Raw genomic sequence first — 13,325 nt, forward strand, 5'->3', positions numbered from 1 at the left:
GGGAGGGAGCACGCGCGCGGGGGGACTAGAAGGCCCACCGCCACCGGCACCACCCGGGCCAGTGCCGGGGGCGTCCGCCGGCGGCGGTGGGGGAGACGGGGGAGGAGGGGGCCCGCGGGTGAGGAGCTCGAGCTCCGCCCCGGCCACCTCCCGGGGAGGCGGTGCGAGACGGATCTGGATGGGGAAAGGGGGAGGGAGGAAGCGGACGGAGGCGGGGCGCGAGGCCGGCGGCGACGGGAGGGGAGGAGGGGGAACCCTAGCCACCTAGTCGCGGGAGAGGAGTTCTTCTTTTACCAGCCTCCAAGAATCACTCACTCACTGCGCGCCATGGAGATTGCCATGGTATCGAGTTGCTCTTATATAAGGCATGACCGGTCACTGTTCGTGAACGTGTCTGACGCGTCTACGGGCTTTTGAAGGGTCGAATTTGTCGAGCCCGGCTATAGATGCTGTAAGTTACTAGTACTACAAGCAATTTGGCAAGCTTGATTCAGGAACGATGGTTGTATCGGAGAAAAAACACTAGTTAAAAATATCACAGTTACTAACCTTGGTTCATTCTACCGCAGAAACCTCGGGTGAATGGTTATCGGTTACATTCACATGTCATGAGTAAGAGTAAGAAAAAATAGCAGTGATGTGTCCCTTAATTAAACCGCACGTCAACGATAAAAACAGTTGCGCCTCTCCTCCCGCACGCCACTGGTAATATTGCAATTACCAATGATGTGCACACATTTTTTGTACCCTACAGTGGTATGACCCATATCAATGACGTGCCCCCCTCCTCCCCAATTGTTACCAGAAACTTCTAGAGTGCGCTCCCGCCGTAAATCTACAAAACCAAAAATCTATCTAGACGGAGGAAAAAGAAAAAGGAAAGGATTCTGACACGGTCAAAATAGCGATCGACTAACTACAACGGTGACTATCAACACCAACCATCTTTTGACATCACAAAGACAACAAAAGATGTTCTTCACCGGCAACCCCTTCAGAAAGGTAATGATGACCAAACAACACTATCCCCGGATAGAACCATCGAAGGTCAAATCATGGATTTTCACGTTAAAGCACCCCGGAGATAAATGAACCATTAAAGCATCATAGCTAAAACACATCAATTCACATGGGTGTCACCCAAGCGCTACAGATGGCACGCTAAAACAAATCAATTGTTCACATCCAGGCACTACCTGTAAGGTATTGAGAAAGAGTAATTTTAACATGCTCCCTTTTACCCACCTCTTTTCACATGGAGATAACACTTGCGCAAGAGAAAGTTAGCAATGCAGATAGCACGAAAATCATTCAGAACTGCTCTTTTGCTTTTTTGCCGCCCGGGAACTCTTTGCCACTGCACTTGTTGGTTTTCTCTTAGCGACCAGGATCGAGGGCAAGAGATGATCTTCTGTAGCAAGAATCGACTTGAGCGCAGCACATGCAGCCTTCTGTTCCGACAGCCTTTTATTCTTAGCACGGTCGTCGCTGACATATGAAATACCCTCAAAGAGAACACTTGATTTCCAGTATGTCATCTCAAGCTCTTTGACTATGGAGGAAGAATAGACAGGTAGGATTGACTTGGATTTAAGTGCAAACTCATGCAGAATAGATTTCGCACATAATTCATCCTAAAACAAAATGAGTTGTAATCAGGCTAAGCCCATATATTCAGACTAGCTAGAAGAATACAGTAGTAGGCTGGATAGTAAAACAGGAAGATAAAATATGGATTAACAGTACGGGTCTGTCTAGGGCACATCTAAATGTGCCCTAATAATTGCACATCTAAGTGCTCAATCAAACTAGAAAGAAAAAAGACAAAAGAAAATGCTTGCACGAATCTTAGTGTAAAACCAATGATATAGGACTTAGATGTACAATACTTATAGCACATCTAGATGTGCTTTAGCAAAACTTTAACAGTATAAGCTTACAAAAAGGCTACTTATAATGTCAAGTCACTTGTTCAGCAAGATGAAGTTTAGAGTATGAGAGTTGAACTCTACTTCGCGTATGATAGGCAAACATACAGACGTTCTTATTTGCAAAATTGGTACTTACAATATTTAATTGGTTATGCTAGAGCACTATAGCTTTAAACTTAGCGCTGATAATATTGCATCTCCAAGCTGGGCGTCTATTTATCACTTATCAGATGCACAACCTTCCATCATTGTTGAAAGATCAGTTTAACAGGCTACACCTTGCTCATGATAGACAGACATAAAGTAATGCTGAGTTACAAAATTGATACAACTCAAGCTGGACGTTTATTTATCAGACTGACCTTCCATTACTGTTCAAAGTCAGTTTCAGGGGCTAATTTGCAGACGATATTATATAAATAAACATAAGAGCATTAGTTGCAAAATTGATACAAAACTTATTTTTTTATGCTACAACATTATAGCAGAAAACTTGGAATATAACTACTCCATCTCCAAGCTGGATAGACGACACGCAAGTACAAAACAGAATCCCCGTACCTTCTCGATCCTCAAGGTAACATCATCACATTTACTCAACAGGCTTGTGCAAGCAACTTGAGCAGCATCTAATTCTGCCTCTTTGCGCTGTAGATGGGCCTCCAATGAACAGAAAGTATCATCATTCACTTTGACCTCAGACCTGAATTTCACATTATGCAGTTCTCCTTCAATTTTTGTGACATAGATGGGAAACATCTGGTACATCCTTAAACAATATGTCTCTAACTTGTTTCTGTAATAATAACCTACATAGCAAATTATTACTAGTTAATATGTGAACAAAGAACATAAAAAGGACACGCAATATACATAAGTAATGCAAAAAATAGAGCGGCATTCACCTTGAGTGCTGATTGGTTCCTTTAATTGATCGAAGGCCTCAAGAAGAGTAGGACCATTGTACCAGTCGAGATGAGAGCCTCTCTTAGAGATATGAGATATTGTTCCCTTCTTCATCACAACTTATCGGGATAATTACGGCATTGGACCCAGATTTCACAAAATGCGAAGAGAGTTGTCCCTCTACTGCATTGTAACTGTGCTCATCCATCTACACAGATAATAACACCAGATTGTAACATAAACTGATAAAACTAAACAACTACTCTCTCCGTCCCATAATATAAGAACGTTTTTTATACTACACTAGTATACAACACGTTCTTATATTATGGGACGAAGGGACTACGATACTAAAACTCTATATAATATGGCAGATGTATACGAACCTTGCAGCAGCAGATGATCTGCTTACCACCATTGAGAAAGCCATGTTGTTCTATATTAGCCTCAGAACCGCTAGTTGTGGACTCAGTCATCATCACAACAATGCAATCGGCTTTCTCTGCTTTATCGATTACACAAAAAATGTAGTTGCTGGTCTCGAACTTCCACAGGAGAGATTGATCTCTAAGCTCCTTCTTGGCAACCTCAAGGAGATACTTAAGTGGACCCTGGGGATTTTTCTCAAGTTCCGCTATGACACTCCTGCTGATAGCACCCAGCTCTCTTATGAGAGAGTTATACATGGTATCGTTCATCTCACCAAGAAAAAAGACGTTGATGTGTCTCTTCTCTTTTCCCATGTTGTATGTACCTTGAAAAAAAAGAAGCAACGAACGGCCCACGTTAGAGATGAGTAAAATCAAGACATTGATCATTGGGCATTAGTATATTGACGAATACGTGCGAATAGATCTTATGGAGGTGTTTGTTTCGTCAAATTCTGCCCGTCACCTGTTTACAGTGTAAACGGATACCCTTACGGGCGTTTGGTGAGACACCTCCGTAATCACGTTCCTCTGTAATCAGTTCCAGGTCAGTTATCGAACGATACCCCCCACCCCCCACCGGTAAAGGCTTCCTTACCGCCCCCGACTCCGCTCCTCCCCGCGACTCGCTCCTCCCCTTGATCTGTCTGCGCCGCCGCCTCCCTTCGAGTCCCGCGCCGCTGTGCCGCCGCCCCGCCGCCTCCCTTCCAGTCCAGCGCCGCCGCGCCACCACCTCCCCTCGACCCCCTTCGGTCCTCTCCTCCTGGTCCAGCCGCCGGGTTGACCTCGCCACACCAGTCGCCGGGAACGATCACGCCAGCCGCCTCCGATGCCGATGAGGGTGGACCATTGAAGCCGCGTACGAGGAGCAGCAAGGCCCGTCCGCCCATCTCCGGATCAATCTCTTCCTCCTCCGTCACTCTCCTACTGCAGATCTCAAGGTTAGGGTTACTAATACATATGTTCTTGATCTTGAAGTACAAAAATATGCGTCCTTGATCTTGAAGTAAAAAAAATATGCGTCCTTGATCTGTTCTTGATCTACTAATGATCTGTTATAGGTTGATGTATAGCATATATTTCCATCTGTTCTTGATCTTGAAGTAAAAAAATATATGTGTTCTTGATCTATTAATGATTTGTTATAGGTTGATGTCTATTAATGATCTATTCTTGATCTTGAAGTAAAAAAATATGTGTTCTTGATCTGTTCTTTTATCAGTGGATGACTAGTGGAGTATAATTGGTGGTCTGTCCTTTGTATTCTTGATCTGTCTAGTTAGGTAACTAGGCAAAAAGATGAATTAGGTTGGCTGGTCACAAAAAGGAAGGAATGTGTCTTGTTCGATGCATGTTCGTGCTGTCAATTGGACCATCTTCTTTAGCTTTCTGGTGTGAAATCATATCCTGGTACTTGGAACTTTGCATGACAGTAGATCGACGGTGATATCTACATGCATATCAACTAGATACGGGTTGACTGTTCCTGTAGTTTTCTGATATGCAATTTTCTGATATGCAATTTTTTTGGATACATTGTACCTTTGCATGACCAATTGCATGTTAATATAATCATCGTTTATTATCTTTCATCTAAACAGCGGATGTTTGTTTCGTCATCCTGAAATCTACCCAGTTTCTTGTTTTGTACTACTACCAATTATTAGGAAAGAAAGTCATACCAACCTTAAATAGGTATATTTTCCTTATGCAGTTATGGCTCGTCTTCCCTTAAGTGCGGGGCGTGGAAGGAGAAATGCAATATTTTTGAATCTGACTACTTCCATTATGCTTGTATACTATTATGTGTGGTTCATGTTTGCATTAGCTTATAGGAGAAAATGTTGGCAAATAGAAAGGAGAATTAAAATTAGAGAGTTAAGGGCAGAGAACTTGTATCGACTAATTGGTGAGAGCGACGCTATGTGTATAAGTCAACTTCGTATGGATAGGAGAACATTTCATATATTATGTGAGATGGTGAGAGATGTTGGTGGTCTAAAGGGTACAAGGAACACATCATTAGAGGAGATAGTGGCATCATTCTTGTATGTATTATCACACCATCTCAAAAATAGGACAGTAGGAAAATTCTTCTATCGAAGCCCTGAGCCAATTAGTAGAAACTTCAACGCTTGTCTTCTAGCTGTCTTGAAGCTGCACCATCTGCTACTTAAGAAGCCTGAACCTATACCCGAGGATTGCACCGATGATAAGTGGAAGTATTTCAAGGTAAATAGCTACTAATAAAAAAGTATTCACTAGATCATCTCAATAGTGGTAAAAGATGCTAATATTTGCACATTGCTCTTTATGTTGTAGAATTGCCTTGGAGCATTAGATGGCACACACATAGGAGTAACAGTCCCAGCTAATCTGAAAGGAAGGTATCGATCAAGGTTGGGTGATATAGATACAAATGTGTTAGGTGTATGTGCACCTGACATGCAATTCATCTACATATTACCCGGTTGGGAAGGTTCTGCGCATGATGGTCGGGTTCTTAGGGATGCCATCTCACGGCCAAATGGGTTGCGTGTCCCCGAAGGCCAATATTATGTTGTCGATGCTGGCTACACAAACGCAAAAGGATTTTTAGCTCCATATCGAGGTCAAAGGTATCACTTGGGTGGTTGGACACCACAAAATCCACCTCGTAGCGCAGAAGAGTATCTCAACATGCGCCACGCTAGAGCCCGAAATATAGTAGAAAGGTGCTTTGGAAGGTTGAAGGGTCGGTGGGGGATTTTGAGGTCTCCTTCCTTTTTTTCCCATGAAGACCCAATGTCGAATCATCATGGCATGTGCACTCTTGCACAATCTTATATTGCAAAAGATGTCTGTCGACCCACTTGATATCAACAAGCCAATAATACAAGAAACATTAGAAGACATGGAGGGAGAATTGGACCAACCAGAATTCATCACTTCTATCTCAACTTCGAATGAGTGGACAAATTTTCGGAATGAACTTGCTCAAGACATGTATAATAGACATAGGGCTGCTAGGGCGCATTGAGGTATAAGTTGTTTCTATTTGTTCCTTTCTGTATATATTTCCATCTCATTTACATTTGTTCCCTTTCAATTATATTTGCAAGCTACAATTGCATCTCGTTTGCATTTGTTCTCTTTCATATATATTTGCCATCTTATTTGTACCCATTCTTGCTTGTGCAGATATGGACCGTGCGGATAGCTCGAGCACGTCTCGTGGAAGAGGCAAGAATAAAAGGAATTGGTCTTCCGATGAGGACGATGAGCTTATTAAAGCTTTGTATGAGTTATCTTTGGACCCGAGGTGGAAAGCTGATGGTGCCTTCAAGGGTGGATACCTGGGGATATTGGAAAAGCATCTTGCTGAAAAGTGTCCAGGCCGTGGTATCACTGCATCCCCGCACATTGAATCAAGAGTGAGGCACTTCAGGAAGAAATTTGGTGCCATTGAAGTAATGCTATCCAAAAGTGGTTTCACATGGGATGGAAGTCGAAAGATGATTCAGTGCGAGAAGGCACAATATGAAGCTCATTGTCAGGTAGATCACTTGAACCACTAAAATTGAATTCCTTAGTAATGCTTTGTGCTGAATTTCCTTGCTATTGTACCTTGGTTACCTATTGTTGTAGTGTTTTCTCTTTAGTATTTTTTGTATTTGGATCATCCCTTGCTGCCTTGTTATTGCTACTATTCCTAACATGTTCAAGGAGAAAGTAGTACCATTTCTATCCCTTGTTATTGCCCTTGCTATCGAAAACCAACTTTCTTCTTTTGTAAAAAAACATGTAGATTCACAAGGAGGCTAAGGGATTGTATGGTGTATCATTTCCATACTTTGAACAATTGGCTGCTATCTATGGCAAAGACATTGCAACAGGAGAAAGTGCTGAAGGCTTTGGTGAGGCAGTGGGAAACTTGGAGAAGGAAATTGCTATGGAGGAAGAAGAAAATGAGGAAGAGGACATCATCTCAACTGGAACAGCTCGACGGTCCATTGACACTTGCTCTATTGATACAACTAGTTTGAAGAGGCAGAAAAAGGAGCCAAGGCCAAAGAGGGCGACAGGACCAAGCGATCCATTTGCAGCCATGCTTCAAGATGTCAATAGCCAGCTGAACAACGTGACACAACATGTGGGTGCAATGACAACATCATTTACAGCAGCAATGGCGCGAGAAGCAGCACAAGAAGACCCTCAACAGAAATCAAGAGAAAAGGCAATTAGTAAATTGTCTAGGCTTGCATTTACTGGGAGCGAGATCGTTGAAGCTGCAACAATATTCGCTAAAGCTCCAGAGCACATGAACATGATGCTTGTGCTTCCAGACATTCTGAGGAGGGACTTCGTCCTGAAAATGCTGTCCGGTATCCCTTTTTCTAAACTCTCTTTAACAATATGCACTATCTTGTGATGCAGTTTTGGTTTTTCCGACTGTTGGTTCATGATCTAACTAGCTAGGTTGCTGAAATCAATGAACTGTAACAAGGTGAAAATGTTCAGCAACTCATGTGTGACCACATTTTTCTAATATGTGATATCTAGACTGCCATATAGATCTGTATGCTAGTTGATAAATTATGCTCCTGTTACATCACTGATTTATAACACATTTTTTTATACTTGATTGAACTTATTTGTAAACCTTGGGGGTTGATAGCATCCTGACATTTATCACCATGAGTGGCTCAAGTGAACTAAAATTTCACTAGTACAAAGTGGCGTATATAAGCAAGAGTGGTTATTTGCAGTATATATAAGCCAAACTTGTAGTGACATAGTGCTGTGCTGTTTTTGGCTGGTCATATATAAGCCAAACTTGTGCTGAAGTTTTTTTCCTTGTATCTAACTCCTGCTTATTGGCTCCTCATTGGCAGATGAAAGAAAGAAGCAAGGTTGATGGGAAAGAAGGTCCTTCTCTAGTAATGGTGTGACATAACTGGTGTGTACAAAACCCACCTCATTTTACTATTGATATATATTTGCCAAAAGTGTTGAAAAGCATGGAGTAGATCTCATCCTACCCACCATATTTTAGTTTATGTTCTTGCAGTATGCAACATTGTAGTCTGTGTTAGCTAAGAGAGTGCTTTTCATTTCATTGGTCTTGCAGTATACATCATTTTCCTATTGTTATCTTTGTCAAAGTGTTGAAATGCATGGAGCAGGTTCCCACCTTTTCCTTTGTCAAAGTGTTGATGAGAAAGAACAATCATGTTATAGTTGCTCTTAATTTATTTTATTACTGGTTGTTGCTTGTGTGTTTCTTTATCCTCATTTTAACTCGTGCTTATTGGAGATGAGAAAATAAGCAAGGTTCATTAGAAAATGGGATCAGTGGTGTGGCGTGGAAGATGAAGATCAATGGAAAAGCAAAGCTTCTTTGCAAGATTGTGAACTTGGCCTTTCTATTTATCCTATAATATAAAAACAATTTTAGGGACTAATTATGTAGTTTATTTTGAAGTGTCGTTGAATTCCGAGTTCGTATCATTTTCATTTTAAAAATGTGTAATCGTTAAAGTGGAGTGAAATTCTGGTTAAAAGATGTCTTTGCATTGGATGAATGCAAAAATATTTCTAAATTATGTGCTTGTTTGATGCATGTGAAAGCCCATGCTGTGTTTTGTACGTGAAAAGGTAGCTGTTACTATGTCAAACCAAACACTTTTTAGGTACCTATTTCCTTTACACTGTAGAACCAAACAAAATGGGGTTTGCCCAGTCCGGTGCTGTTACAGTCCGTAATCAGGTTCCATTTACGTTTACGTTACCACTGAACGAAACAAACACCTCCTTACTGGTAGATAAAGATGATCATGACAGTGTTAGCGCATTATGCGATAGGGCAAGATGAATTGTGTACGTGAAACCGCTAAAATAAAATATTCGTTCAATGAAACAAATAAACAACCGAGACGATCGAGAACCGCAGCTAACAACGGACCAATTCCTAACTACTGCAATAGTTACATGAAACGAGCGGAGCTGAGAGGCAGCAAGGCACGGCTTTGACTGGGAACGAATCTATACCAGGTCCAGCTCCGAGATCCGTAGATAGGACACAACACCTGAGCTAAGAAAGTGATCCACACTTCTTACCGGAGATCGATGAGGTAGCCGCGGTGGTTTGGGCTGGCCCTGGCTGCGGCAGCTGCGCCGTCTCTGACTTGCGGAGGTGCTGGCTGCAGAAGTTCACCGGAGGTACTAGGTATTTGATGAGTCTCCAACTCGCCAACGCTACTTTTCTTTTTTCTATTCTGATTCTTTTTTCTTTCTTCTATTCTGATGAGGGATGAGGGAAACGCCAACGCCAATTCCGCGCACGCAGTGTTGTAGTACAACTACAAGCAGGAAGGCTCAAACACTACGGGCCCGTTCGCTTTAAAGGAAACGTGGTTTGTTAGGTATTTTTTCCTTCCGTTTCTAAAAAAAAGGTATTTTTTCCTTCCATGCCTTCGTTTCAAAGGAAGGTGTTACATCATTCCATAGGAAAGTCCACCTCCTCTATATAACGTACGCAGGCGTCATATAGATAGGAAACACCTGCGTCAGCCGAAATGAGCCAGAAGTATGGCAGCCCATTTACATTGTGCTAATATTTGTGCGAAAATAAACATTAACAAAACATAACATTTTTTACCAAAATATATTTATATGTAAAATATACTTTTCAAATAGTTTTCAATATCTAAAATTAATAAAAACAAATACTTAATAAAATATTCATCTTGTGTCTAAAAATGTTTAATGTGTATTCGCAAAATGTTCACCGTATATTAAAAAAATATTCAGTTTGTTTTTCATAAATGGATATTGTGCATTTAAAAACTGTTCATCAAACATGAAAAAATGTTTCCTATATATTTAGAAAAGATAATCATATATTAAAGAAAATCTGCATCCGTTTAAAATATTTTGCAATATTTTCATAAAAAAGTAAATCATAAAAAAGTAGATTAATAAATGAAAAAATAAATATCGTAAATTTTAAATAAATACCCAGCAAAAAACTGAAGAAAAAAACGGAAGAAAAAAATATAGAGAAATGAAGAAAACCATGCATGGAACCTTCTAGACTGTTCACAAAACTGGATGGGGGACTATCTATACAAAAACCAAACTAGTGAGCGCCATTGGAACAAACGAGTCGCAAATAAGAAATGGCAGATCGTATTCCCTGCATAGGCCGTGGAATAGCGGTCAATAGCATACTGCTCCTGCGAGTTTGAACATTTTTCCAGTTCAAGAGCATTTTTTTCAAACTCGTGGAAATATTTTTGAAAGTCGTGAACACCTTTTCAAACTGACATTTTTTTGAAATCGACAAACCTTATTTTAATTCATGCAAATTTTATTGATGTTCGTGAACTTTTTCTAAATTAGTGAACATTTTTTGAACCCACACAAGAAAAGAACTTCATGATTTTTTTGAATGCATGACCATTTTTCTAAATCATAAAAATGTTTCAAATTCAGAAACATATTTCATCAAATTTGTAAACATTTTTTCAAAATTTCCACGCCTTTATTCAAAATTCATATATTTTTTTGAACTAATGAGCATTTTTAATAACAATAATTTTTTAATTGGCTGATATTTTTCGAATTTGCAAAAAATATTTAGATACATGAATGTTTTTGAATTCACGAACATTTTTTTCAAATTTGTGAAATTTTCGAATTGACGGTTATTTTTAAATTTAAGAACATTTTTTGAACACGCGGCCATTTTTTGAATCCGAGAGCATTTTTAAAATTCTTGAATATTTTTTGAAATTCGAATTTTGTTTGAAATCATGGACATTATGAATAAAAACAAAAAAAGCAAAAGGAAGAAATTTGGGCGCAACGCGCTCGCACATGGCCGACCAAAATCCCGCTCGGGAGGAGGGGGGTGCGCATTTGTGCGCTCTCCCCCATGCAGGTCGCTAAATAGGAGGTCTCATAATAAACCGGAGGAAAAGATACTGCAGTTGCTGCACTTGAACCAAACAATACTAATCTTGTTACAGGGCCAACCCAATTCGGTCGCCCGCGAGCGTTGTGTTGTCCATATGACGCATGTGGGTGTCCAACAGGTTTCACCGAAAAGTCTAGGTAATAGTACCAACTTCATAGGTCCTTAAGGCCGCATGTTTAGGGTTGCAGGAACATAGATGGGGCAAGCTCTTGGTGGCGCTCTTGGAACCCAGTCACACACACTACAGCAATCAGCTTCTTTGCCGTTTGGCATGGTAGACGACAAAGGAACCAAAAGCAGACATCAAACCTCTTTGCCGTTTGCCACCAATGGCAAAGCTGCCCGGCAAAGAAAGCTACGGTAAACTGGTTTTTTGCCGTCCGCTTTCTCTAAGCGGACGACAAAGAATGTGGACGGTAAATAACAGACGTTAGCCACATTAGGTGGCTGACGGCAGCCTTTGCCGTCTGCCAGCGGACGACAAAGAATATGGACGGTAAATAACAGACGTTAGCCACATTAGGTGGCTGACGGCAGCCTTTGCCGTCTGCCAGCGGACGGCAAACGTCCACATCCTTTGTCGTCTGCCACAGACGGCACAGTAACCAAATGGTATAGCTCCCAGATTGCACAGGTTCCTGCCACGTGTCCTCTTTGCCGTCAGTGGCAGACGACAAATTTCCCTTTGCCGTCAGTGGAAGACGGCAAAGAGGCTGCATTGCCTCTTTTTTTTCTTCTATTTTTTCTTATATTCAAGTATTTTCACAGCAAATAGATTATACACAGTACAAAGTTACTACTATACACAATACTAGATGAAGAAGACACCAACATCGTGAGCAGATCTTCTTTTTATAAAGGGGGGGAATACACAGTACAAAGTTACTACTATATTTCAACGGTCTAAATTACACGAGTGTAAAATATGTACACAACGTGATTATGTTCTCTTGTGGTATAATCACATAAATTGATAAAATTTCCTCTATTCTCAGCCGTAGGTAAGGGATGGCTTGATGTACATGCACATCGGCGGGTCAATCTTCATGATGGACAATATCAAAGAAGGGATGCTCCAAATACCATCACCACATATCAAACCAGAAGCAATCGCACCTACAAAGTCCACAGACTCTTTACGGTTCACCCTCTTCCAGACAAACAAGATGATAGTGCCAATAAAACATGTCAATCGCAAAGTATGCCCCAACGTAAAATGGAACAGCCATGGGCATCGGGAGTGGGATGAAATTTGACAACCTTGTTGGAGTGACGTCTCGTGGGAGGTTGATTGCTATGGCTGCAAAGAAGAAGACATAGCAGATTGCTAGGCAGTGTTGCGGTAGCATCGAGAATCCTTCGACGCCATGATTGACATCTCATGGTAGATGACAGCGTATGGAGCTTTGAACATGCCATCAAGATTGCCAATATCGAATGCCATCCAGTAAAGCCAAAAGGTGAGGGTGCAATGACACAACCAAGAGCAGTCCCAATCAACTGTGACACAAACATGGACCTTGGCGAAGAGAGGGTGAGGTAACTAGTCTTGAAGTCCTGCATGAGATCACTGACAGTGGATATTATGGACATCATAACACCACAAGCTGCTAATCAGCGATCACACCTCCATGATGGGCAACCCATGAGGCAAAAATCAAAAGGCCTATCTTTCCATATGTCGATGCAAGGTTCCAGTTTGTTAGGCCAGTGCCATATGAGTTGCAGAGGCCGAGTATCCAACACATATAATTTCATCATACATGCATAGTTCCATCCAACCATACATAGCAAGTTCCACATACAGGCATCCAACCATACATATTACAATAGTTTCATCCAACCATACATGCATATATAGTTCATCGATACAAAAGAAACAGATAAAGGGATAACAAGAACTCCATCAATGCAAGCTTCCGTGACGTGAATGAAATCTGCAAAATGGGAAATAAGAAAGTTAGAAGAAGAAGATTAGAAGAAGAAGAAGAAGACGAAGAAGAAGAAGAAGAAGAAGAAGAAAATGAAGAAGAAGAAGTATATGATATTTATGAGCCAACTTAGGTAAAAATGACATTTATGAGCTAACTTAGGTAAAAA

General features: G+C 41.0%; 1 protein-coding gene and 1 pseudogene across 1 annotated transcript; one reads left to right on the plus strand and one right to left on the minus strand.

Moving 5' to 3' along the window:
- Positions 1-1,307: 1,307 nt before the first annotated feature.
- On the minus strand, positions 1,308-3,045 carry LOC119360147 (annotated as a pseudogene).
- A 3,203-nt stretch (positions 3,046-6,248) lies between these two features.
- LOC119368468 lies at positions 6,249-8,766 on the plus strand. The gene is made up of 5 exons (XM_037633718.1): positions 6,249-6,285; positions 6,446-6,801; positions 7,053-7,629; positions 8,140-8,204; positions 8,562-8,766. Exons 2-4 carry the CDS (start codon positions 6,448-6,450, stop codon positions 8,160-8,162), a joined length of 954 nt encoding a protein of 317 aa, XP_037489615.1. The 5' UTR covers positions 6,249-6,285; positions 6,446-6,447; the 3' UTR covers positions 8,163-8,204; positions 8,562-8,766.
- Positions 8,767-13,325: the final 4,559 nt, after the last annotated feature.

Source organism: Triticum dicoccoides, chromosome 2B (assembly GCF_002162155.2).
Source record: "Triticum dicoccoides isolate Atlit2015 ecotype Zavitan chromosome 2B, WEW_v2.0, whole genome shotgun sequence".
Taxonomy (NCBI): domain Eukaryota; kingdom Viridiplantae; phylum Streptophyta; class Magnoliopsida; order Poales; family Poaceae; genus Triticum; species Triticum dicoccoides.